The sequence below is a fragment of the Argopecten irradians genome, chromosome 9 (assembly GCF_041381155.1).
Source record: "Argopecten irradians isolate NY chromosome 9, Ai_NY, whole genome shotgun sequence".
Taxonomy (NCBI): Eukaryota; Metazoa; Mollusca; class Bivalvia; order Pectinida; family Pectinidae; genus Argopecten; species Argopecten irradians.
Genome location: NC_091142.1, coordinates 35,519,233 through 35,546,029, shown reverse-complemented (window position 1 = coordinate 35,546,029; position 26,797 = coordinate 35,519,233). Strand labels below are relative to the sequence as shown.

Here is a 26,797-nt window from a genome sequence, read left to right as displayed (position 1 = left end):
TTCTCACCAATGAAAAACACTTCATAGCGATTTTAGTATTAGGTTTATATCATCCTCGCTACTAGAGGAATTGCTTTCACTGTCATTGTATCTACCCCTGCATTATCCAATAGTAAAACTGCAGGCAGTTCAGGACAAAAAGACTGGAAAAAAATCAGAGACCAGCAGATATTTCATTTGATAAATTCAGGGAAAGCAACATCGAACTTTAAAGCAACACAGTCTACCGTTATTCAATTTTTTTATTTGCATCAGGGGAAATCTTTTCAGGCCTCTTTTATATGCCAGTGCTTTCTTCAGAACTGCCCTTAGTGTTGTATTTGATAGTCCAGAGGTGGATGTAACGACAGTGTAAGTAACCCCTGGAGTATGGAGGATGAGTTTAAATATGAAGTTCTGAAACAAGAATTGCCGTTTTTATTATTTGTTAATGACTTTCAGTAAACCTATTCCCACCAATCCTAGCTGAATCTTACAGCTATATGTAACCCCAGCGACCACTACAGTCAATGTACCTCTCGACAAGAGAGACGTTCTCTTTAGCTCTCACGGCCGTTGAGCGTTACAATAGTTAGCCATAGATCCCTAACGGAGGCTGTGATTTACGTTATGTCAATCATGCGCTCTGTACTTAAAAGTAAAATGTTGACAGTTTTACATGAAAATGTTTTCGAAAGTTTTTATATCACACTCCAAACATTCAGTTAAATTCCCAGACAATGAATTTAATTAAAACACGTTAGGAGCCATGTAGTGATTGTTTTTCACTTGAAGGGACAATTCATTTAGGCTAATTCTGTTACAAAATCACGAAGCAAAATCTGGCATATATGTATTGTTCTACAATCTTTATGAAACATATAACCTAAAATATTGACAAATTCCACGTCATTGTTAAGTATTTTAATTGAAAACGTTGAGATTCCGACTGGTACAATACAATTGATAATATCCAATGTCACGTGCATTAAATGAATGAAAAACACAACCAATGAGGAGGTGATAAATGAGTTTTTAGGCAAGACAAATAAGCAAAAAACACACTACTGTAAGAGCGATTTGAGTAGTTCTAGACAAAAGTTGCATTACTCCACGAGCAAGGGACAGGGTCCGGCATAAAAGACGTCCGACCACAATATGTAATGACGGACAGCGAGCGTTTATGAACATTTAACATACATTTCACCACCATGGTTTTTTTCTGGCATATCACCGTAAAAGGAAGCAAACTGACTTCCATTAGAACTGGTTTGTTGCCGATGTGTGAGCAAATTTTAATGTTCTCTTAGACTGCATTGTCCCTTTCATTTAAGGTATAATACCACAAGTAAATAGTTCACATTGATATTGTTAGTATAAGAAACAGAGACGTCTGCTCGTTCTTATATTGGGGAACTAAAGGAAGGTATTATTTCTCCTATTAGTATCTATAGCAGTAGACACAATGCCGATCTTTGTTTTTCCTTTTCCATTTAGCTACTGACACTCCCTGAGACATGTATGTAGCTATAAAGTAAACATTAACAGCTTCCTTATAGGTATTTAATTGTCCTTCTGTGAATGCAGTCCATGTTTCCTGGTTTCTAGGGTTCTATGTTTCTATGGTAGCTAGCTCGTCCCAAGATACCACAATGTGAACATGCAACGACAGCATGGACCATTGTCAGTGATCGATACATTTTAATATCATTCTATGACACAATGCACTGATTTTCCAATCTGAATGCTGATGTTGAATATGGAAATCTCGCCTTTAATAGCACAGAATATGCTACAGGAACAATCGGGCATAACAAATGTTAATTTCTCCAATACGTCGATCTGCCAGTCTAAATGCAGATTAGTGGAACAAAACAGATCTCTTTTGCAATCCAATTTTCCATAAGGACAGAATATTCAAAGAGGGCATGTAGTTGATACGATATGGTTGAAATGCAGAGATGATATTTGAGATCATGTTGAGATTATAACTTTATTGCAATATACATACTTATATGTACTCAATGCAAATATCAAACACATATATCTTATAAACTTATTTACATGGTTTCAAAGTGTCACTGTAAGTAGCACAAAGAGACTTAATACAGGTACCATTTACCTTTTGTTTTAACGAGCGAATTACGTCTTTGTTTTTCCCAACACAAGTGGATTCGCAAAAGTTTAAAGTTTATCGCAGCAAATTAACAAACACCAACTACATTTTAAAAGGAATTCTAGCTAATTTTCATTAAGAGAAACCTTGACTCCCTCGAACTTAGATTGAATCAAAATCGACATTTAATAGCCTCGAAATAAAAGTCGGTTTACAGTAGTGATATCCATATATAAACAAACCACCGTCGACATCAATAAAAATGTATTATATATCTTCCACAGCAGATATTACGACGTATGACAGATGTCATTACAGCTTTCTTCTTTTTAAGATAAAGTAAATAATTGATCGTTAAGAACAAAGGGAACAATTCATGTACCCTTGAATGACCAACATTCGTCAGGGTAATCAAATCATCTCGGATATCAACAAACCAGCAAGAAATAAAATGTACCAATTTTATCAACATAAATATATAATATTATGTCCTACTTGAACAAGTTGTCTATCAATTCGTTATTTATCTATCGCGATACGAAAGATTTTTACCCGTCGGTCGCTGGGTGATGGCCGACATATAAGGGATCTATTTTCGTCAGGGGGGCTATTTGGCTTATTACGAAAATTGAGGTAATTCCAAATAAATGTTGAGCAGCAGGCGCTTGTGAGATCGTGTTTAAGCTGAAAATTTCTTGTTGTTACATCGATTTTAAGTCTTTAAACCTCTTGGTCATGGAAAGTGGCGAACACCTCTGTTTACATAGAATAACGTTATGTTTTCAACAGTACCGCACCAAAAATTTCGGGTAAGTTGAATCGCCAAAATAATTTGCAATAACCCAAAATCTGAGCTGTGAATCACATGATCAGACACGTGACTTCCAGTACTGTGTTGACATAATGCTGATCAGTGAACGTGGATAGTCAAACGCTGACGGTAGGGTTTGAAAGTTTTATTAAAACTTCGGCTCGGGCACTATTCCATCCCTCGACAATACTATGAGGCAATAGTGCCCTCTCAACCAGGCTATGATAGATAAGTATTCCTGGCCTTTGCGAAAACGTACGTATGACATTACAAATCAAAGTAAGATTATGGTATCGGTGTTCAAAAACACAGCAAGACCATTATTATTTATTTTCTTTCTCGCAGTATACATTGTATAGCACTGTAGAATCGCGGGGGGGGGGGGGGGGGGGGGGGGGGGAAATGACACGATTTCCTAAACGTAAAGTACTTATGGATGTTTAATTTAAGATTTACCGATTCCTACAAGTCGTTAGTTGATACAATACTGCTTTAAGTACGTCAATGAATTTAAAACTCAAACTTGTAATTCAAAACACGGATATCGCGAAGATACACTAGAACAAAAATCATTATACTGTATTATATTATATAGAAGATGGAAAAAAATGAACTTATGGTTTTAATCAAAGTAGTTTCTGCAACGACACTAACCACATCAGGAATGTTACATTTTGTATTTCATTAAACTATACGATATCAAACTTACTATGTATCTTTTATGAAATGGTGACAGTTCATCCCGTCCATATGAAACATTTAACCAAAACGAATTTTAAAATGAAATATCGTCTTTAACGTAAAATTTACAGTCGACACAAAACAGCTTGATGAAGGCGAACATGCTGTACCAGTTTACTTCGGTCTTTGTTTTATCTTATTACTGTGAACGGAATCTATAACACCAATATTATTATAGCCAATGAGTTTTCGTTGGTCATAATTAAACTCTAATCTGACGTGCACTATCCCGTATATATCAGTATAATTCATTCTATCTTGTGCTGCGGTGTCCCTAGGTTACAGGTACGCAGACAATTTAATAACGGTACTCAAAGTGGTGAATCCTAATCGATCAATAACCACTTCAATTATCTATTGATAATTGTGATCCTGTGACACACGGAGATCGATGTCTAAAGCCATAGATCGTAGATTGTCCCATGTATCATTACCTTCTATGGAGTAAACAACATTACCAGGGATCTGAGACTGTGTCTTTGTCTTGGAATCAAACCGTCACAACGATTTCACATATTATCTAATTAATTTCAGTATATACCGTGAATTAGTTATATTAAGAGTGTCACTTGATTACCTGGCTAGATACTGATATCGACTGGGCATAGACGCAGTAAGAAGCTAAGGTTGCGCGAAAGATATAGTTTACAGATGTCTAGTTAACATATTGTCTTCTTTAAAAAAAGATATATGCGTTGTCATTTTGAGATTTTGCAATATCTATACCCCTTACTTGAATAGATACTATTATGATATTGCTTTAACCAGCACATCTCGTAACGCCGTTTTTAAAGTTAAAGAGAATTGAGACTGATATTTCGTATATGTAATTCCACTTTCTAATTTAATTTTCAATCGTTTATGACGCGAGAAAGCTGATTGATTTTGGAACTGCACATTCATTTTTTCATTTAAATCAATTGTAATATATGTTTGTTTTCAATTCGTGACAGCTGGTCCTCCTTCATTAATCGCTATCTAAACAGCTGTTTGATTGCTGTCACATATAAGAAACGCATACAACTAGTGCCAATCTTCTATAAAAAGTCAGGTGTGACGTTTTTACTTACATACGTGAGACAGGTTCAATAAAGTTTATTGATTAATGCGGAAAATCTAGCTTTAAAACAATATAGTTATGTAGTTATATTTTGCCATCGATTTAAGTGTAATTGATTTGATTGTAATGTCGTTTCCGTATAAAGGGGAAATGCTGGTTGTGTATATAAATGTATTGGATATATATACTGCTAAGCGCCAATATGTCGACGTGTAAATTGGAGAAAAGATATTCGAAGGTTTTACTCTCATATGTAAATCTAATGGATTAATGTCAGGTTATAAGCTTTAAAATGTCATTAGTTTTCCCCAGTAATTATGTTTTCGGGAACTATCCATGGTGTCAGAATGATCAATAGGGTCTTTCCCTACCTTGTTGGTAGGACAGGGAAATCTCTACCTAAGGAGGAGATCCATTACACTCTTACCTAACGCTTGTCGATGGTTAAACTGTCTTTAATCCCTTCTGTTCGTAGATATTACACTGTCATACTCTTTCGGTAGGAAAAGACCTTTTTTTCTTTCCCTATGATTTCTCCCAAAAATGTTAAAACTACAAATACGCGATTTCAAAAAAAAGGGAAGACAAATATTCTTTTTGAAATATTTATAAAAAAATCGCATTTATTTTGTCAAAACCATTTAAATACAGGCTTTTTGCCGGACAATCATTAACGGAATATGTAAAGACATGTGGACGTAAATATTGCAATGATCATAAGCTCAAGGTTCAGAAAGCGCATGGAGTACGATTTATTAATTCCGGTTTACCATGCGAATGTAAATACTACGTGCAGCCTATCTTAACAGAAAATTCGAACCCTCATCGGAAATGCAGATATGTCTGTCAAGTGTTTTAGAAAAATGTCTTTGTAACATAGATTATATTGGCTATATGTCCCAAGAATGAACTAATTGATTTAAATTACAAAGCAGGCCAGTTGACACCTGATAATAAGTAATCAAGGTAGAAAGGAGGTCTTCTGGATTATATTACTAACAGGAACAATGGAGCAGAATCACCAACTTCATCATATTACGCGAAATAAGCCTCATCATTGTTGCTTTGCTCTCAAAATAGCTCAGTAATTTAATGGCAGGTTAAATAAAGGCTAGGCACATTCATGTCAATTATACTTATAGGGTTTATTTATACCATACTTACCACACGTTCAAGTAAGGGAAATTTAACAAGAGATGTAAGGGAGTATTAACAACTAAAAATTAATCAATCGGATACCTTACATTGAAAGTAAAACAACGACATATGTCCCCTTAATGTAACACCTATACGGATAATAATGCTTGTAAAACTCATGAGTACTATATACCATTTTATGTACACATCCAATTAATTTCCCCGTGTAATAGGAAATCTCAAAATACATTATCGCGATATTGTTTCACACTCATGTAAATAAATGATCATATATGATCGCGAAAAGTAATCGTCCTGAATGAGTAGATCTTCGGAAAACGCGAAATTAAATTGTCATGAATGAGCAGATCGGCGGAAAACGCGAAATTAATTATGTAATTAGTTTGATGTGTTTACAGTCATTTAGATGGTGTTGATATATACACTTTGTAATTCTGTCATTAGTTTGATGTTTGTTGTAACCAAACCTCACAAATACACTATAAATGACATCGATATTAAAATGCTATATGTAACTCTTGTATGTTATGTTTCCACAGTTCGATTTGACATGTTCTTTCTATATATATATATATAGCTCCAAGTGTGTAATTAGAGAAGTGTTATATACATACGATACTTCCCGTTAATTAACTGTTACCTTTATTACATACACTACGTCAACCTGGTTTAACGATGCCGTGAAAAAATACAAACACAGTCATAAGGTCGTAAAGTCAGACTAACCTCTTTTTTCTCTTTATCTGTTTGTTATAGGTATTTTTTCAAAGCTTTGTACATTTGTCCATCACAAATCTTGTTTACAAGACCTAACACAACGAAGAAAGAAACAGCGGGTCTAATACAGTGTTATACTTATCGACATGATCATGTTTTAAAGATAATCAAAGGAAATTCTTATTAAAAAATGTATATGTAATCCTGCTAAAACGAGAAATTATATTTATCACCGGAACACAAGCCTTTGTTGTATGAATGGTAAAATATAAATTCAGTACAGTTACATATGGAAAACATTAACTTATCATCTAATGAAACATTTACATCGTTAGATGAATAATAAATGATATAAAATTGCTACAGTCTAAAACGTGGGAACTCACACGATCTAATATAATGCTTCAATGCATCTATAGTTTGTTATAAACACTGCACGCAGTTGACCTAGACTGTACCTCTGTACGTTATTACACCAACCTGAATATACAAAACAAATGTATCAAGTTACCCTAAATACGTTATTATGTTATTTCTGGAGACAAAATTAATATGATATCATAAGTGTAACGTTTCGATTGTACTTTTTAATTGTAAATTTGTGATTGCTTTCTTTCTGGATTTACAATTTAAAGTTAAAATGTGTATAAGAATAAATTACATCGTAACCTTAAAATCAATTCATATTTCATTATAAAAAATACACCGCAACATTGAAATCAATTCATATTTCAACGGGAATTAAAAATATTGATATTGGTTGTTTGTCTTGACACATCTTCAATATGGCGGGTAATTACATACAACAGGCATCATGCTGCGCTATCTCGCACTATCAAATGTGTTATTAGCCAAGTGCATATTAAAATGTGCGACTTAAGAAATATCATGAAAACGATTACGTCACCAGTTTTTGTTTTTTATGGTGAACTATGCCGTTGTATGGTTATATGTTCAGTTTGCTGTCTAGGAGCAACATGAGATTGAAAAAGCTTGTGTTACTGCTCCGACGAGCCAAATAAAAATGCATTAAATCAATATCACATAAGATGCATTTCGGTAAAGGTACAGGCGATAAAAATAGGTGGTTACAACCTACTAAATTAATTAAGATATAAGAACATTGGTGTATTGGTAATGCGTGTATTAGAAATACAGGTGTTACACCGCCGACACAAAAGTATAAATGAATCATATCAGGCAACTTCATCTTTTTTTATTGTTACAAAAGATATATATTTTATACTTATACCGTCCTCTAATAGATTGAATATCTTTGAAAACAAAGGAAACTATAAGTTGCATCCCGAAAAAAAAATCTTATTGATTGCAATATTGTCTGTGTTTATAGTTAAAGCAAATAACGCGTTTCTTTCATTATTTTATGATTTATCTATACTTTTGTATACTTCATCAATACCATTTATTGCCCACATAATAAAATTTGATTTTGTTCTGTCAAAACCGCTTTCGGCAGTAAAGCATTTGTAAGATTAATCTGTTTTATGTGATGGAAATACAACACAAAACTAAATAAACCGGAATTCGACGTGATGACAGTTATATAATCCTTAAAAGTCCATCTTAACCTTCTTAATTCCTTATGGGTCTGTTTTTTCAGTGAGATCACTTGCTTAATTAGACAATACATTGGAAAGTATACGTTATGAAGTAATAAGATATTGTTTAAAGTCAGTCGAAATGCTTATAACAAGCCAGATTGAATTAAGTGATAAAGGATCCATCTGGATAGTGCCGGACTGTTTATTTTTATTTTATACACACTTTGATATTACAGTGAACTTGATCATGGAATTATTAATTATATGTCAAATTATTCATCAATATTTTTTTCCGGATGACATTTCATGAGACGTCGCATAATAAACCTATGTGTGTTCTTAATATACGTACCGTGCTATATTAATGGACTTATAGGACACTAAGTAATAAAAAGACACAGTCATTTATAATGGATAATTTAATTGAACTATGTACAAATATAGAATTTTGAAAACATACAAGAAAGATTAAAACATTGGCATTCACAGCCAAGTATAACTATTATACTGTGCCAGACTATCTATAAAATTTAGATTATTTAACATGCCAAAGCAAAGTGAAAGATGTAAATGACATGCATGGGCAACGGACATCTGAAAAGAAAAAAAAAGAGTTTTACATCCCGCCTCAAATAACACAATATTATGTAATTACCATACCCAGTCTGTGATACTCCTGGAACGATCCTTACTTTAACATCTCTCCTGGTCATATTGTGTTGGTGCAGGAAGCACGACATTCTCTGAAGGGACAAGCGCTTTCATTTACAAAATTAAACGTGGTAAGATTCAATTATGAATAAATGGAATGCTCTATTGAAGTAACATATTTTGTCTTTGATATGCTGTTATACTTTCATTTCTATGAAATAAATCTTTCCATATTGCAAACGTTCAAGCTGGAAAGCTCATCTGCCGGCGAATATTTAGTCTACACAGTAATATTTTTAGAAGTAAGCGGAGTTACAAATGAAGTCCAAAAGGGGACAGTTCGTCTCTTTCAGTCATGGACGTGGTCGCATTCGCCTTGTGTAAGTAGTTTCTTGTGCTTTTGTCAATGACATTGCAATCATCAACGAATGAATTATTCTGTGACTGGGACCAATAATTCAGTAATATCGTCATATTCATTGATGGTCGTAATCTGCGCACCGCTGATCACATCAGTCATGGCGGTGACCTTGAGGTCATGGATATCACATACTCACGTTCGTCTTCCCGTCGAAGCAGTCGTCCAGGCTGTTTCCGCCTCGGTGAAGGTGACCTTGATGTAGATTGAAACTCAATGTCTATTTTGGTTGGTGTCCTTGTCCGTGCTTTGTTAGTTGTGTCGGGTTTAAGTACGGCTTCCAATGCCCGGAAGCGAGGGTCATCAGTGCAGCGATCACTTTTTAGCGCTTCCGGTATACTGCCCTCTGACCTACTGAACGAGCAAAACATGTTACCAGGGGTAACAACACTCACCATCTTACCATCTAAAGACCGTCTTTGTAAAATAGGAGACGGCACTTCGAGACTGTTTGAACTTCCGGTCCGCGAGTCTGACCTTTGGAGGGCATACTCTGGCGGTGAATGTTGTCTTTTCTGTAACGGCGGAAACACTTCCTCACACTTTTCGACTGTTATATGTGGAAACGAAGAATTCAGATTTAATTGCTGAGTTTGATCTACAAGTTCTCCCATTGGCTCACACGTCATAGTGTCGTCATATGTACGAGATGGCACTGGAGAACATATAGTTCCCCTAAAGTCCTCATCGTCATGCTCCACGTCATTAGTATGTCCACTAAAGGGAAAGTGTGATCCGGTGATTCGGAGACCTGTATCGTCCTTCATGTGTCTTCCCCGGGAATCCTTATGTCTGTTCACACGTTTATTCACATCAACATTCTCTCTCCTGATCTCCGGTGTTTGTTTACTTTGTTTTGTACCTGACGGTTTTAAAGGAGGGAGATTGTATGTCTGTACCAAGTTTTCGCTTCTCTTCATAGACCTGTCCATTCTGTTGAGCAGCGCCTTACGCTGGTTATCTAACGCTCTTAGCTCCACGCGCACATCCTTACACAGCCTATCGAGTCGCTTAATGAGTGTCTGATCGTAGAACTTCCCTCCCTTTAATATAGCATAACCCGTCTTACTCTTGAGAATGCTTGTATCAATCGAATGCCTCGCGCCCGAATGAGCCGGTATAGGTTGAATACCCATCATTACTTTTGTTGCTCGGTGTGTATTGATTCCCTGGCAGTTCTGCACTTTGACACACAGATCGATCAGTGTATTTACTATCCTTGTTTCAATTTATTGTATTTACCTGCTGGAGGTTTCAGCTGTACAGAAGTTGGACCCGTATATCAATTGAATTTGAATTCTATATATACCATAAGTATACATATTCTATAATGTTGCCGGGCAGTTTTATGCTGATAGTAATCTAATGGAGAGTTCGTGTTAAACGACGTTTAGGTCAGCTTGATGGTAATCCATGGTTAAAGTTATAATTAATCCTTTGACATTAGTATCCACTTAATCCAAGGGCCGGAGTTAAAATCTGAAACACAAAAGGAAATCTGTATACAAATATTGTGTGCTATTACTGTTCTGTTGGCAGTTGTCTACACATACATAATTAGTTGCGAATTTTACAATGAAAAATGGAATTCCAATTTTTGTTGCCTCCATTAGCAGCATTTTCAGTATTAAATATTTAAGTAAAGAACGACTTTTTATGTATTGTGATGTATGACATGCTAATTATAGTAGTAATTTTGTACTTTAGTATTACAAATCATTGATGTTTACACTCTAAACTACATATGGAATATAATTGTGAGATTAACGTCTTGTAATAAGTTGGAAATATAATCTACATATGATTTGCATCAAATATATTAGTTTTGCAATATTTATTCAATAAAGTATTTCATTTAACTATTATCTGTATAACAAGAGACGGGCGAACGTAAAACTAGCAATAATGTGATCAATTTATCCTCCTTTTAAAACCTGGCGCTAGGAGATGGCGACATTTATCTAAGGCAAGCTTATTTTTGGAATATCAGATTGTTAAAATGTAGTTAATGATTAACCTCGACAAACTTATAAACGTATTTACTGTATCACAAAGGAACTCGTATTGACTAACTAAATATAAATGGCAAAAACCAGTATTGTTCCCCATCGGGCGATAACCTAAATCCAAAGGTAAGATTTTGTATTACGCAGACAGACACATACTGGGCCTGCATCCTTTTAGATTCATATATCCAACCGTTTTAAAATCAATTCAAGTAATAACTTTAAGTTAAATTAAACTTGGAAAAACACATGCACGTAGAAACAAGCATATTGCAGCAGTTATCAGATACATATGAATGAGAAACAATATAATAACTGTAAAATCAATATTTTAAGACTGAAGGCAAAACGTCAACAATTAAAGTTAAGGAAATAATATTAATGTGAACAGTAAAGCTGCTGCGACAGAAACCCCTTTCGAGCCTCACATATGCTGATTTGATCGTAATTTCCGGCGTCAATAAGCACATGCTTCAATCAAACGGATCGAATTGTCTACTAATTGTGATGTATTATATTTCACACCTTGGGGTACAGGCAGACACAACAATTCACGCATTGAGGAGATTATTGCCTGTTTGTCAACGTTATGAAATATGTCGCCATTACGAAGACAAATATTTGAACAAAGCCTGTATTATATGAAGGCAATTTTTTTCGTTTTCTAATGATTATTTTTATGGAAACAGCTTGGAGCGTGGCGTCTAACATCCTTTATTAAGAATTATTAAGATGTGATGCATTCATTTACCTTAAACAGTTTCTTAACCCAGATATAAAAATTGAAAATGGCGTCCGATGTCTTTTAACTCAAGATTGTAGTGAGCAATGACAAAACCAAATTCACTTAGACATATAGTTAGGGTTTTTGGCATTACGTCGTTCTGGTTCCATTTGGTTTTATTGCAGGCTTGCACCTTGTATGAGTGAGACATATGTGGTTCTGTAGAAAACGTTGTCTGTTCACTTATGATTTGTATTTCTGTGTAGAACGTTGTGGGCAGTACAGTGTTTCTTAATGGTATTTTACGAGAGTAACACATTGATTTTAAAGGGTATCTTATGACAGGAAGAGAGCATGAAATATGTCATTAAATGGTTCTAAACCCCTTGCCATCACAGTGGACAACTTAGGGGCGCTATGCTATGGGGAAATACAGGCAAGTGAGTTATAGAGAGTCGTCATTAGTTGCGGATTTTTCCAAATAATACAAAGACACATTCTGAAGATGTTACCAATAATGGGCCGGTATGAGAAGACATCGAGGTCACCACACACATTTTAATATTTTCAGAAAATCTCCAGCGCAATTACCACTCCTAATTATATGTCTAAATCTCGTTTATGCACTACGTGAATTTTACAGAAGACTTGGAGATACTTTATACTTAAGCCGTGTCAAGTGTTTAATAGTGGCTGGCCGAAACTGTCAACAGAAAACAAAATGATATAGATAACTGTAGTGACGGTCATACCTCCCTACTGTACTTACTATCACTAGATAAGCGTTATCGTTATAACTGGTATTGTAGTGTAACGTTTTTAGTGGTCATTTCTTTGATACCTTCAACGATTTCGCTTAATTAGTTAAAATAAAACATTCCATTTGTAATATGTTTTGAGACGCATTTTCTGCTTATCGAAATTAGCTGTGAAACCATTGTCGCTGTCCAGGTTTCCGAACAAGGTTGTGACTTGACCTGTGGCAAACCAATATTTTACGGAGGATCAAATTATCTACATTTCTGATGTTTATATCATTTTACAGCAATTCAGTTTTGTGGTATATTCCTCTATTGACTTATTTTGTGTTAATGCACATACGCATAATAATATTATAATACCTTGTACATTGTTGTTGTATTCAGAATACATTTATGGATGAATGCAAATGCAAATTCATACGAACTTGCGATATATTTATATATATATATAAACTATCAATCACTAACAAATATTATGGTCAAGTTATAGTTATATACATCATTTTTAGCTATGGCATATAACAGTAAATACCGTCTGAACAATTTCAGCTAAAGGGAAGCAAATCAAACAACTTTACCAAAAAAGAAAACACAACGTATATTGAAGAATAGATCAGATAGATTCCCTGTTCCGTGATTAAAGAAAGGATTCTAAGGAGAATGTCACGTCTCAATAGAGAATACATAGCATATTTGATAATATTGTGATGTACGCTTTTATACACAAGTGTAAATAACTTCAACAACTTCAGAAGGTTTACTACTTACTTCGAACAGATTCAGAAGTAATGAATACGCCGGATGTTGACAATATTATGATTTTTATTTAAGAAATGTACTGGCAATGTGATAATTTGTCGATGTTTTTATCTTAAACATATCAGTTTTTTTATATTGTAATAAGAAAGTGATTATTTAAAAGATTCCTGTACCTCAATTAAGATACTACATAAAACAGCATCAAGATTAAAATTATGAACTTACCTGCTTTCTTAGTGGTCCTGTATGGGTATGGCTCTCACGTGAGTCTGGATTATTTTATATACTAGACAAATCAGACCTCAGGGGGTCACTGGTAAATGATATACCCGTATATACCTGAATACAAAATGAATAAGCACAACCAGGCAACACAATGAGACTCTTATGTTTGGAGTTACCAGACTCCCCGGGAACGTCTGTGTAGTTTGGGATGTTGGGAGCGTATACAATTTATTAGTTATAACATTGATGTCTAGATTTACGTGTCAAAGCGTGTAAATTAGCTGTTAAGTGCCTCGTAATACCCGTAGATTTGTCTGATTGTGTTTAATAAATAAACTAAGACGATTGTTGTCAGTAAATGTTTGTGGGTCGGGTACGGTAATAAATCAGTGAATAACGGGACAACAATTTCATTCATCAACCGGTGTAAAAGTGCATTCTGTAATTATTTACAGATGGCTGCCTTATAGCGTTTCCATGTGTCACACAGCTATTGTTTGACACGTGGGTTACAGGTAAATCTCGGTGGGGGACTCGTCCTATCGTGACTAAATATTTTATAGTTGTTCTGATCTAAATCATGGTAAGTAGACCAAACGTGTTATAAACTTCACTTCAATGAATTCCAATGATTTATACGCCACTGATTTGCACATCAAGATGTTCTCTAAAGCAAAAGGTGTTACTCGGTCATTATAAAGCGTTCAATTGACAAGATAGGTTGCAATTAGAGTAAACAGATTCTGGTGTTCTTCTCATACACCATGATATACCATTGCCATGTGTAATGAAGACAGAATGACAATTGGCCATCAATATATATTTTTACATATTATTTAAACTATGTATTCGTCGAACATGTGTTTGGCCTATTAGAGTTTTTCATCTTCAAAGGTTTTAATGTGCATTTCGATTCTTTTCTAGTCAATATTATCATATTTATAACGTTAGAAAATTCACCATTAAAATAATTAAACTGCTGTAAACATCAAACATTAGATGTCATTGACACTCAATCATGGTTTGCTATATAGTTAGAGAAGTTAACAAATCTCTCTGATGACCCGAATACCCCGTATTCCACAAACTATTAACTTGGTCCCATGAACTACTGACCAGGTCCCATGCAGTTTGAGTTTGAAAAGTTTTACTTCTTTAAATTGTTGTCCCTCTGGATACCACCGACGCGCATACGCACGAGTCATGCACTCTCACTAGTATTTGGTAAGTGTTGAATTAAACAAAATAACACATCATTCGTTTAAATTATCTAAAACTATCACTAAAATATCAAAGCTTGTATTATAGGAAGCCAAGGATAACGTTTGTCCAAGAAAAAAAAAACTATCTTACAATCCAGTCCATATAAATGAGTTATTTTCGTTGGCTGGTAATCATCGTGACGTAATGACTTGACGGTACATGATAATTTTAGACCTTCATAGCCAAATCTGTAAGTGTATATGGGCATCTGTTTGAAGTGCCAATATTTTTAAGGATCTCTCCGAAAGACATATCTAAATGTAAATCCACATATTAATAAAATAAAGATGAGAATATAACAAAACAGAATAACACAGTTATTTTTTTATTATGATGATTTATATGTATATTCATTTTTTTCCAAACGATGAATAAATTCTAAACAATAACAACTAACCTTCACAAATCTATCACATGATAATCACGTGATGCGGCAGGACTGTGTTCCCGACTCGCATCTGATACACTGTATTTACAGTACAACAATATTACCGGTATTTCTAACAATACATCATGATAACTGATGATATGATATGGAATTACCTCCCTTGGTACAATTTCAAAAGAAGTAACATGATTGACTCATGTGTGCTACACAAAAAAGCCACTGTTTCTTAAATAATGATTTGATTTTAACTGTATTCAGCCGACAATCAAGTATATGCAGTACGCCAACCTGTTACTAAAAGCTTTAAAACATGCACTGTATTAATGGCTATATATGTTGAAGGTATTACGACGAATACACTTTAGAAATATATATCACACATAGGTATAGTAATTAAATCATAGTATTATATGTGATAGATCTACAAGGGGTAAAGAGTGTAATCTAGAAACCTGTAATATATATTGAACTAGAAAATGTTGGCGTTGAATTTTTGCTAATTGGACAATTTGTCCGATTTACTTGTCAATACAAGATATTTTTTAATAATTTTTAACATAATATTAATATGAATGTCGGTGATGGGCTTACATTAGGTATGACCGGATAACCTACACATATTTACTACAAAGCGAACTGGATACTTATATACCTTAATGTACATAGAAAAACACTATCTGTATGATTTCTGTCTTCTTATACAAGCTTTACAATGACGTAAGGTAATCTTTTTTTTTTTGCACATTTCGAAAAGACAGGACAGTTACAAACAGACTTTATCCGCTTTTTGAGGTCATACATGTATATAAAAAGCTTCACTAAAACCGTGAAGAAGTAACATATGTCTTGATATATAAATATCTTTTTTAATAATTTGGTTTTGATAAGTATACATATCTTTTTATTTTGTTCGATACTTTGTTTCAGTGATATATTTAAAATGATGTTATGCGCATGGTTACAGTACAATGAAACAAAATATAATTTGCATAATGGTAAAACTATATAGCATTGTTTCACAAATTAATAATCTTCGTAATACTTTGCCTGTAGAACCTATGGTTACCGTTTCGCTGAAGATGGCGTGTTTCTACGTATTAACGGAACACTTTTGGACAATAAAAGTTTAACCAACATACATACACATGTATAGTACCAGACTGACCGTAGTTCCTATTTGTTGAATATTTCTCATAGTCCTCATGCATAGAAGTCCTGTCGTCATTGTATTTATTGAATGAAAATAAATTGTTTCCAACATACAAATCTTATGCATGAAATTTTATGTTAAACTACATGTATACTAAAGCCCTTCTCCATGTCTATAGCGAAACAGTTCAACAAACTCCGTCACATAGCGGCATGGTAACTCTTAAAGAATATCATTATGTGACATAATTATTTAATAATAATAACAATTACGGCACTATGCATACCTCATGGTGTGTCTCTTAAATATCATACTCTATTTTAAATATAATGATTGGCTCAAAGAAGTTACATCAACGGTATGTTCCGGGTAACACTGGATCCTTACACACGTATGTCTGAGTATAGGAATTATTTTAAACTGTTGACAACTGTTGGGATTGCTTCTTTTCCCATATTTGTACGTACAAACTTTATATGATAATGAACATAGATCTCATTGTCATATTAATTTCCAAATGTCCCCCAAAGCACTAAAACAGTAACTTATTTTGATCTAGCTACGTTACACATATTGTATAACTATAACAAGTATATTTTAATTATACTTTGACAGAAAATTAAAACCAAAAATGATTGTTCCGATTATGATGCTCTAACTACAATAGCTGTATATTTACAATTGTGCATACAATTATATGTTTAGAATCGAGGTCATCCGACCTAAAATTCTAATAAATTAGTCAGAAGATCTCCAATCTATGGTTTTCACAAACTACATACACGTATATTGAGATATTCCATTACACATAATATTATATTTACACATTATCAGATATAGTTCACTTTATTTAAACATCCACATAGATTAATTATATACATAGGTATCCGATGAAGAGAAAATATAGGTATACAGACATGAAAAAAATGGCGAATGAATTAAAATTTATTATATAAGTCAATTGAATGGTATCATAAATAATCAAACATTGGAGCTTATCAATTTTACACAGAAAACATTTCAAATATAGCAGAATGATTGTCTTTTATATAAAACGGAAAAGTTCAGTGATTAAGTAAGTTTTGAACAATGTTAAAAATCAGAATACTGAAGTGGTTGTTTGTTTATTTGGCGCCTCCGAAGGTCATACGATCTGTGAGTTTGATTTCATATTACATCATACTAACGCATTGTGCGATAAAATAAAGTTCTGCTAGATTAGTTCCTAACGATTATCGACCATATTTAGCCATGACTTAGCATGTTGACAAATTAGTCTGTATAGTTTATTGTTTTAAAAATGTACGGAAGGACAGGTGTACAATAACGAGCAAAATTTGAGGCCTCAATGTCTAACAGCTGTGAGGTGTTTATTGAAATTATAGACATTTGAAATGAAACTAAGCATAATTAAATGGATATTAATTATTATTCAGACAATGGAAAGCACATTGTAGTGTGTTTGGGTTATGTATTACGTCATAGAAATACAAAGGTGAAATACAATGTGACGTCATTAACAAAACCCATAAACCCAACACGAAGTCTTAAATATCGCCTATATAATGACTTATCATAGAACGGTATTTGAGTACTAAAATCAGGTACAAATATGTATATACCGGATAAATCTATATAATCGTTATATCATGGAACTGAAGATTCAACTACGTGCATAATTCATCATAAAGCATATCTACGTTATATATTATAATTATTTCAAGCTCTTTTTGCTTTCGTGACTTTTTGTAAAATATGCTATTAGACTGTAATACATTTCATCAAAAGCAAAACGTAATTGTCTTCAGTGCTCTTACAGTCTAATCGTAATACAGCTTTGTTCTTTTTATCATCTACAACACCATTAACATTGATTTAACCGTTTAATATTAAACGGTTTATTTGTCTTTGTTATGGCGATATAGTTACATAACATCAACACCTATTTAGATTAATGATTAATATTGGTAATTTAATCTTATGACGTGAATTTATTGGATATACTTTCTTCTCCTTGAAATCGTTATGCCGTGTTTATGTCACTCTAAGGCGATAATCTGAATTGCGAAGTCATTTTGCGTTATGACATGATAAGAAGTTTCTTGAACAATCAAAATTCTTGTTGTGGACAAGATTGAATTATCTTCGCATGCATGTGAAGATCTTAACAAGTGATATATCATTTGAACGGTAAACACACTAAATGATATACAACATCAATATTTATATTATAGGCACCGTTTTCTGCGCATGTCCTTATTGATCGATTTTAAAATCTACTTCCGGTAATTAGACAAAGGCTGGCAGCGCAGGTTCTCTGGCATGACTGGGGACTTCCGTAGGTGTAAACATCACGAGAATCCTCTGTAAAGGTATGATACATGTGAAAATATAACCAAATATGTAACTTTATGATAATAGATATCAACATATGTATAGCTTTATAATATAAAAGTCTTAGATATATATTGTTATACATGTACTTAGTATTCCCTTTACTATTCAATAGTAAAATAAGTCCATTATTTAAGATGTTTGCGTCTGTGAAATGTAGACAGGTCAACATCGAAATCTTGACCAGTCAATATTGCAATGTCATATTGACTGCTATTATTAGTATTCGGCACTACTCGGCAACTTCCATCGAAGTGCGTAAACTAATTGGGGCACTCATTTCTTCTCGGCATATGTCTTTACGTGGTGAAAAACAGACGGAACCAGACCAAAACTCACTTTGTTTTTATCAATACTCTATCATTCTGTGTTCAGCCAAATAGTTGAATCGTTGATTGATCACTAATTTATGAATATTCGTTCTTTGTAATATGTTACTTTAAAACTAAAATGACTGCATACTATACATTATAACTACACATTTGTAATGAAGGGGATTCTTTCGTATTTATATACATGATAGACGGTATAACAAAACATTTGTAAACTTAGTTTTCGGTCAACATGTGTTAGGTGGAACTCTCGGACTAAACTGTTGCCTTCGGCCTCTGGTCTCAGGCAACGGTTTGGTCCTCTTGTTCAACCTAACACATGTTGACCTCAAACTCAGTCAAAAAATGTATAATGTTTGCTATTGTAATAGTTCTACTTGGCATTATAAACTTATATAATAACGAATCAGCCTTAATTTATGTAAAATGATACACATTTACGTACAATAATAATGCATGTAATATAATTTTGTGATAGAAATGTTTCGGTGTAAAACAGTATTTTTCATAAAAAGAAAACAAAATGACAAAAAAGCCCAACTTGTAGTGTCATTTACCGTCAGTTTTAACTAACATTTCGATGACCGTAACATTAATAGGTCCATGCTTACCTCTCGAAGGGAACCTGGTGTGATGATAAACTTGTAGATCATGTAAGCAGGAATACAGACGAGAGACGAACAGACAATGACCCATCCCAGGACAAACGACCAGCCAGGAAATTCATAGTCACCGTATTGCGGAGGCATGGGATTGACCAGGGACATAATAAACAGGGCCTAAAATAGAACGAATGATGGAGAACCATATTTTAATGGGTATCGAATGTCGGAGGCATCCGTAAAGTTTAACTAGGAGTATTAAAAACATCGTTACCTTCAACTTATTCGACTCGATTACTCTGTTTTGTTCAATATATACATCTATATGCTAGATTTGTCTTGATCGTGTTTGTATTACTTTACCTCAAATACTAGCGGTATAACACCTATGTCGAATAGACAACATCTCACTGAGAAAATTAATCACTTTGTAGCAAAAAACCTATGATATATGCATGATATATCATTGTGTAGTTGGTCATTATCAAATACCTGTGATGGTAAATTCGAAGGTAAAAGAGACAACAATGTATCGTTATTTTTTGCGATAAAGATCACCCAGAACTTTTAATAATATAGTTTATTATTGAACAAAACGTTCGGAATTGTCGCGTTTTATATAGAACAAAACTTTCGGAATTGTCGGGTTTAATATATAACAAAACGTCGGAATTTGTCGCGTTTAATATATAACAAAACGTCGGTATTTGTCGCGTTTAATATATAACAAAAGGTCGGGATTTGTCGCGTTTAATATATAACAAAAGGTCGGGATTTGTCGTGTTTAATATATAACAAAAGGTCGGGATTTGTCGCGTTAAATATATAACAAAACGTCGGGATTTGTCGAGTTCAATATATTACAAAAGGTCGAGATTTGTCGCGTTTAATATATAACCAAACGTCGGGATTTGTCGCGTTTAATATATAACAAAAGGTCGAGATTTGTCGCGTTTAATATATAACAAAACGTCGGGATTTGTCGCGTTTAATATATAACAAAAGGTCCGGATTTGTCGTGTTTAATATATAACAAAAGGTCGAGATTTGTCGCGTTTAATATATAACAAAAACGTCGGAATTTGTCGCGTTTAATATATAAACAAAACGTCGGTATTTGTCGCGTTTAATATATAACAAAAGGTCGGGATTTGTCGCGTTTAATATATAACAAAAGGTCGGGATTTGTCGTGTTTAATATATAACAAAAGGTCGGGATTTGTCGCGTTAAATATATAACAAAACGTCGGGATTTGTCGAGTTCAATATATATTATAACAAAAGGTCGAGATTTGTCGCGTTTAATATATAACCAAAACGTCGGGATTTGTCGCGTTTAATATATAACAAAAGGTCGAGATTTGTCGCGTTTAATATATAACAAAACGTCGGGATTTGTCGCGGTTAATATATAACAAAAGGTCCGGATTTGTCGTGTTTAATATATAACAAAAGGTCGGGATTTGTCGCGTTAAATATATAACAAAACGTCGGGATTTGTCGCGTTTAATATATAACAAAAGGTCGGGATTTGTCGCGTTTAATATATAACAAAACGTCGGGATTTGTCGCGTTTAACATATAACAAAAGGTCGGGATTTGTCGTGTTTAATATATAACAAAAGGTCGGGATTTGTCGCGTTTAATATATAACAAAACGTCGGGATTTGTCGCGTTTAATATATAACAAAAGGTCGGGATTTGTCGCGTTTAATATATAACAAAACGTCGGGATTTGTCGCGTTTAATATATAACAAAAGGTCGGGATTTGTCGCGTTTAATATATAACAAAATGTCGGGATTTGTCGGGTTTAAGAGACTTTCGCGTGGTTAGCATAACTGTTTATCTCGCATAAACATTAACAAGACAAACAAATATGGTATAACTCTGTAAAAACCTTTAAATAATGGCAGTCACGGTACCTTGTCATTTTACTTGCTATACTTACCAATAGGAACAGTGGACTAATTACACCCCAACAGACCCTCCAGTAGATACCAGGCCGGAAACCCAACATTGATTCTATATCATCGCAGAATCTGTTTACACCTAAAACGGTAACAGACACACGTAGGTATATATAACTGAAATATCAGAATCTGATATTTTTTATTTAGAAATCAACTTTAGTAACATTGTATATTCACACTAAAGACTGTTGTATTTTAAATCTCTACAACTGTTCGGGATGATAACGCAAATGGGAACCTGCTGAATTCGTCTTGTCATCGTCAAAGTTATATGACTCTCATTCACAAAATGGCAACGAAGTGCATCAGTAACTTGATTACTATGTTCGTTCGAACTCATAGATGTGAGACACAGTATAGTGTATAATATGATTACACACTATAGCCTGCTCAATGTTGGTTTTCAGTGCGAATGGGTTTTCGATGCGAATAACCCGAAGACAATATATTGTTTTACGTAATTAGATTTTCATTAAATTAATGAAGCTATAACATAATGTAACAACTCCGCCTTACCATATATCCACGAAACCGCTACCGCCTCTAAGAAAACCACAAATATGATGGCGATGGGGGCTCCAAATGAATCCAGTAACTGTACTACGTAAATACCGCCCTGTGGAGGAGAGAGGGGACCTGTCATCAAGGTTATTTTAATTTTATGTTTATTATCCAATGGTTATGTCTAATGTGATGAACCACAATGATTTATTTTCGATTTAAACAAACAAAAAACTATTTTAAAAAGCTGTACAAACTATACAAACTTCCGTGTATACCGATATATTAAGAGATATGTCCTTAACAAGGAAAACTACTACAATACTTAACCAGTTTATAGAAAATACTAAAGTACTTTTTTTTGTACATTCTAACTGATATATGAATGCTTTGTCGTCTTGTCTTACGTATGTTGTTGTTGCCAGTGCTCCTATAAAACAATACACCATCAGACCCAGTACAAACAGCTGTCGGTATTTCCTCAAAAAAACGTATTCGTCCAGAATTCCGGTACATAACGACTCCAGCCCACCAAACTGTTCAGAGATAGTATCAAATATGCTAATAAGAACATATCAAACAATATTTTTGATAATCGAGAGGCCTCTTTACATTTTGACTTAATTTGAGCGAACGTAATTCGTTCATTTTCCGGAAATATATTTTTTGTTAAGCAACAAATATTATCCTACTAAATACTCATAATTTCACTGATACGAATTTACTTAATTGTGATTAAAAACATGTTCGATATATGCAATAATAGTTATGGTATCATTTATTACATAAAAGGTATAATTACAGCATACTGTTATGTTTGGAGATAATCCTAAAATGTTCAAAGTAAAGATGACAGAGGTGTCTAGCCCCTGTGGTATTCAATATTTACCGTTTTGTCTAACCCCTGTGATGCACAATATTTAACGTTTTGTCTAGTCCCTGTGATATACAATATTTACCGTTGTGTCTAGTCCCTGTGATGTACAATATTTACCGTTGTGTCTAGTCCCTGTGATGTTCAATATTTACCGTTGTGTCTAGCCCCTGTACTATACAATATTTACCGTTGTGTCTAACCCCTGTGATGTAGAATATTTACCGTTGTGTCTAGTCCTTGTACTATACAATATTTACCGTTGTGTCTAGTCCCTGTACTATACAATATTTACCGTTGTGTCTAGTCCTTGTGATGTACAATATTTACCGTTGTGTCAGACCCCTGTGATGTAGAATATTTACCGTTGTGTCTAGCCACTGTGATGTACAATATTTACCGTTGTGTCTAGTCCCTGTGATGTTCAATATTTACCGTTGTGTCTAGCCCCTGTACTATACAATATTTACCGTTGTGTCTAGTCCCTGTGATGTACAATATTTACCGTTGTGTCTAGCCCGAGTGTGATTAGCATGAAGAAGAACAGTAGAGCCCAGAACGTGGAGAAGTTAAGAGATGATATCGCCTCGGGATACACAATGAAGATCAGCCCAACGTCTGCGAAAGGGAGCGAACACAAATAGGTTATCTCTTAATTCATCAAAGTCGTTATATCATGAAATATAATCATAAAATAATAAGAGTATGTATAGTAGAAAGAACTGGCCTGAATCGGAATGACTTCTTACCAAGAAAACTAATTCATTTGAAAACAAATAAAGTGTCTGGACAACATGTTACGCGATACGACGACAGGTCCCTAAGGCTAGGCCACATGTACAGACATGGGCTACATGTATTTCAAGGGTACAACTAATATATTCAAATTTAACTTTTCGATTATTATATCACAAAGATTTCAATAGTTGAAAAAACTATTACAAATTACTACGGAGGCTTGTTGAATAGGTGAAACCTCATCTAATTTTTGGCACCTATATGTGACCTTGTATATATTATCTGTGGAGGTAAAACCAAAGAAATTCAATAAAGAATACGAACCATCACGCGCCACATCCTTTACCGGCCTATCCTGTATAAAGGACATGTGTCCTAGTACTGAAAACACGGCGAACCCTGCCAGGAAACTAGTGGCACAGTTAATCCCACTGGTGATCAGGGCATCCCTAGTGGAAACAAAAATTAGTCATGGACAATATCATAAATGTACTGATTAACTATTAAGGATGACTTGGAATGTTGTTGAAAGGGCAGATACATACAAAGCAAGACGAAATATATGGATGTTTATTAGTGTTTACTTAAATTTATGTTATTTTCTGGCGTTACAAGACATGCAGATATAAATACAAAAGAAGTATAAAATAAAAAACTATCATGCTGAGCATTACGTTACTGTTACGATGCGTATCATGATGAGCATTACTTGACTGTTACGATATACATGTATTGAAATAGAACATGTAATTCTGACGTCGACATTATTATTGATGATCTACCTACTTGTAGCAGTTATTGTTAAGCTTATTATAACTCGATAACGCAAGCAAAACTCCGAATCCAGGTCCAAGGGAAAAGAACACTTGAGCTGCTGCCGCAATCCATATCTATAAATAGACAATAAAATACAAATTTATATCTATAGATAGACAATAATATAAAAATTCATGTCTATTAAATATATAATAATACATAAATCTATATGTATAAATAAACTATAAAATACAAATTAATATCTACATGACTTTGTATATATAGAAAATTGAATATAAATTAATATCTATACATAGACAATACAATATGATCCATATCAAATTAGAAACTTGCCTAATAATTGATTTAATTAACTCTGATTATATTTATCTTTGTTGTCTGAAAGGAAGTGTTGGAGGTTTTTAATACCCTTATATAAACACTGACTTTAACAATGTTAATAAAATCACTGTCTTAAAAAAGAACCTAGCTGATATATACTTGGTTACAGTACCGTCTGTGGTTATGCATCTACATACCATTACGATCAGTGACGTCGCCAGACATACGTTATTTTATGATAGCATAATTTACAATTTTGTCGATATGTGTTATAAGACAAAGGCAATACACTTGTACATTAATTTGGGCCTCATTGTATGGATATCCTCTCTGTACTTGCACTACTGTATATCGTATCTATACAAGCTGCCATCGAATATGTGGACAAAACCTGTCTAACTCAAAGTTATAAACTGAATGTTTTCCGTTTACCTAATCATTAATATAAATCCGGGAAATTGTATTAAATGAAGTTTTACTGTACATTTGATCCAGCTGAAATACGTACAGAAATCTTGCTAAACGAAACAACAACACTAATACATGTAACAGTCAATATCACCTGCAATATCGGGAATATTACGAGATTTTGTTAAAAATCACCGGGGGAATGGTTGATAACTTACACTTGTTTCGGTGAGCTTGCTCCAATCAGGGGAGATGTAATAAAATATTCCCCTGTCCGCACCTTCCAGCATACACCCTCTCACCAGTAGGATCAGCAACACGACGTACGGCATTGTGGCAGTGACCCAAACAGCCTAGATAAAACAGGTATGTGTTGATATGATAGAAACAAAGAGACAATATAACATTTTCACGTCAATAGGAAATATATCGCCACGTATCGCACGTTTTCTGACAAAAAGAGGATAATAATAATTTTTATTAAAAAAATAATATGTCATGAAATAAAAAGACAATGCTGTTCGAGCATGGGCTCACATAAATACGGAAAGATTATTATGCCTTGGCAAAGACCAATAAGCATTGTTATCAGTTATTTCCAATCTAACATTACAAAATTCGTCTTTACCAGAAAACGTTCATGCCAAATATTATTTTTGTATTACATAATACGCCCTTGTAATATTTTTGCTTATGTCACTAGTGTAATATGACTTTCGTTGGCTGGAAATTCATTGTGACGTCAAGACAGAAACAATAAAATGACGTCAGGAAAATGACGTGGCGTCATTATTTCAAGGACGACAGCAAAATATGGCGGCCTCCGCTGGATTTTCGCACTGCATTTTGACGTGAGATTCTTTGAAACGTAGGTTTTTGTAGTTATGTTTATAAAGACTATCTTGATTTTTTTGCCAATGTTTGCAAAAAAAGCTTCTTAAACACGTTTCATAAAATCTCATATGAAATGAATACTCATTTAAGATCCTATATATATTGAAGCCACATTTTATTTTGCTTCTGCGGTGAGAATTAATATTTTCGTCTGTACATTATTTACCGTTTTTTTGTCAATCCACCTAACTGTATATTATCTAATAAAAATGTTTTGTCTATTATATACATATTTAATATGATACATTATATATATATATTGTTATTATGATCACTATATCCTCATGTTTAGATTATAATTGTGTGTAAGGTGTGTGTTATGGTGTGTCTGTCTGTGTTAAACCTGAGTTACCTCCCCTGAATGTTATTGTATTTCTTTTCATTTCAAAAATATTAATGTAACAATATATATATATATAGATATTATAACTGATTTATATATAAACACTCAATCCACCAATGGAGAGAACTTATATAGGCCTAGCCTGTTGTTCC

General features: G+C 33.9%; 2 protein-coding genes across 2 annotated transcripts in view; both read right to left on the bottom strand.

The window, feature by feature from the left end:
• Positions 1 to 7,291: 7,291 nt before the first annotated feature.
• Positions 7,292 to 13,873, bottom strand: LOC138332178 (uncharacterized). Its single transcript, XM_069280170.1, has 2 exons — positions 13,689 to 13,873; positions 7,292 to 10,692 (listed from the first exon to the last, which is right to left on the bottom strand). The coding sequence occupies exon 2, from the start codon at positions 10,350 to 10,352 to the stop codon at positions 9,312 to 9,314; it is 1,041 nt and encodes a 346-aa protein (XP_069136271.1). The 5' UTR covers positions 10,353 to 10,692; positions 13,689 to 13,873; the 3' UTR covers positions 7,292 to 9,311.
• Positions 13,874 to 15,263: 1,390 nt separating this feature from the next.
• Positions 15,264 to 26,797, bottom strand: part of LOC138332177 (sodium-dependent serotonin transporter-like) — a 30,521-nt gene continuing 18,987 nt past the window's right edge. The window contains exons 5-13 of the mRNA XM_069280169.1: positions 25,627 to 25,761; positions 24,689 to 24,792; positions 24,227 to 24,351; positions 23,670 to 23,782; positions 22,698 to 22,826; positions 22,306 to 22,405; positions 21,768 to 21,868; positions 19,827 to 19,994; positions 15,264 to 18,853 (exon numbers count right to left, since the gene is read on the bottom strand). Of these exons, the coding sequence (XP_069136270.1) occupies positions 18,779 to 18,853; positions 19,827 to 19,994; positions 21,768 to 21,868; positions 22,306 to 22,405; positions 22,698 to 22,826; positions 23,670 to 23,782; positions 24,227 to 24,351; positions 24,689 to 24,792; positions 25,627 to 25,761 (1,050 nt within the window). The 3' untranslated portion in view covers positions 15,264 to 18,778. The remainder of the gene's footprint in view (positions 18,854 to 19,826; positions 19,995 to 21,767; positions 21,869 to 22,305; positions 22,406 to 22,697; positions 22,827 to 23,669; positions 23,783 to 24,226; positions 24,352 to 24,688; positions 24,793 to 25,626; positions 25,762 to 26,797) is intronic.

Coding starts and splice junctions, on each gene's coding strand:
- LOC138332178 (XM_069280170.1), bottom strand. CDS start 10,352: ATGATGGGTATTCAACCTATACCGGCTCATTCGGGCGCGAGGCATTCG.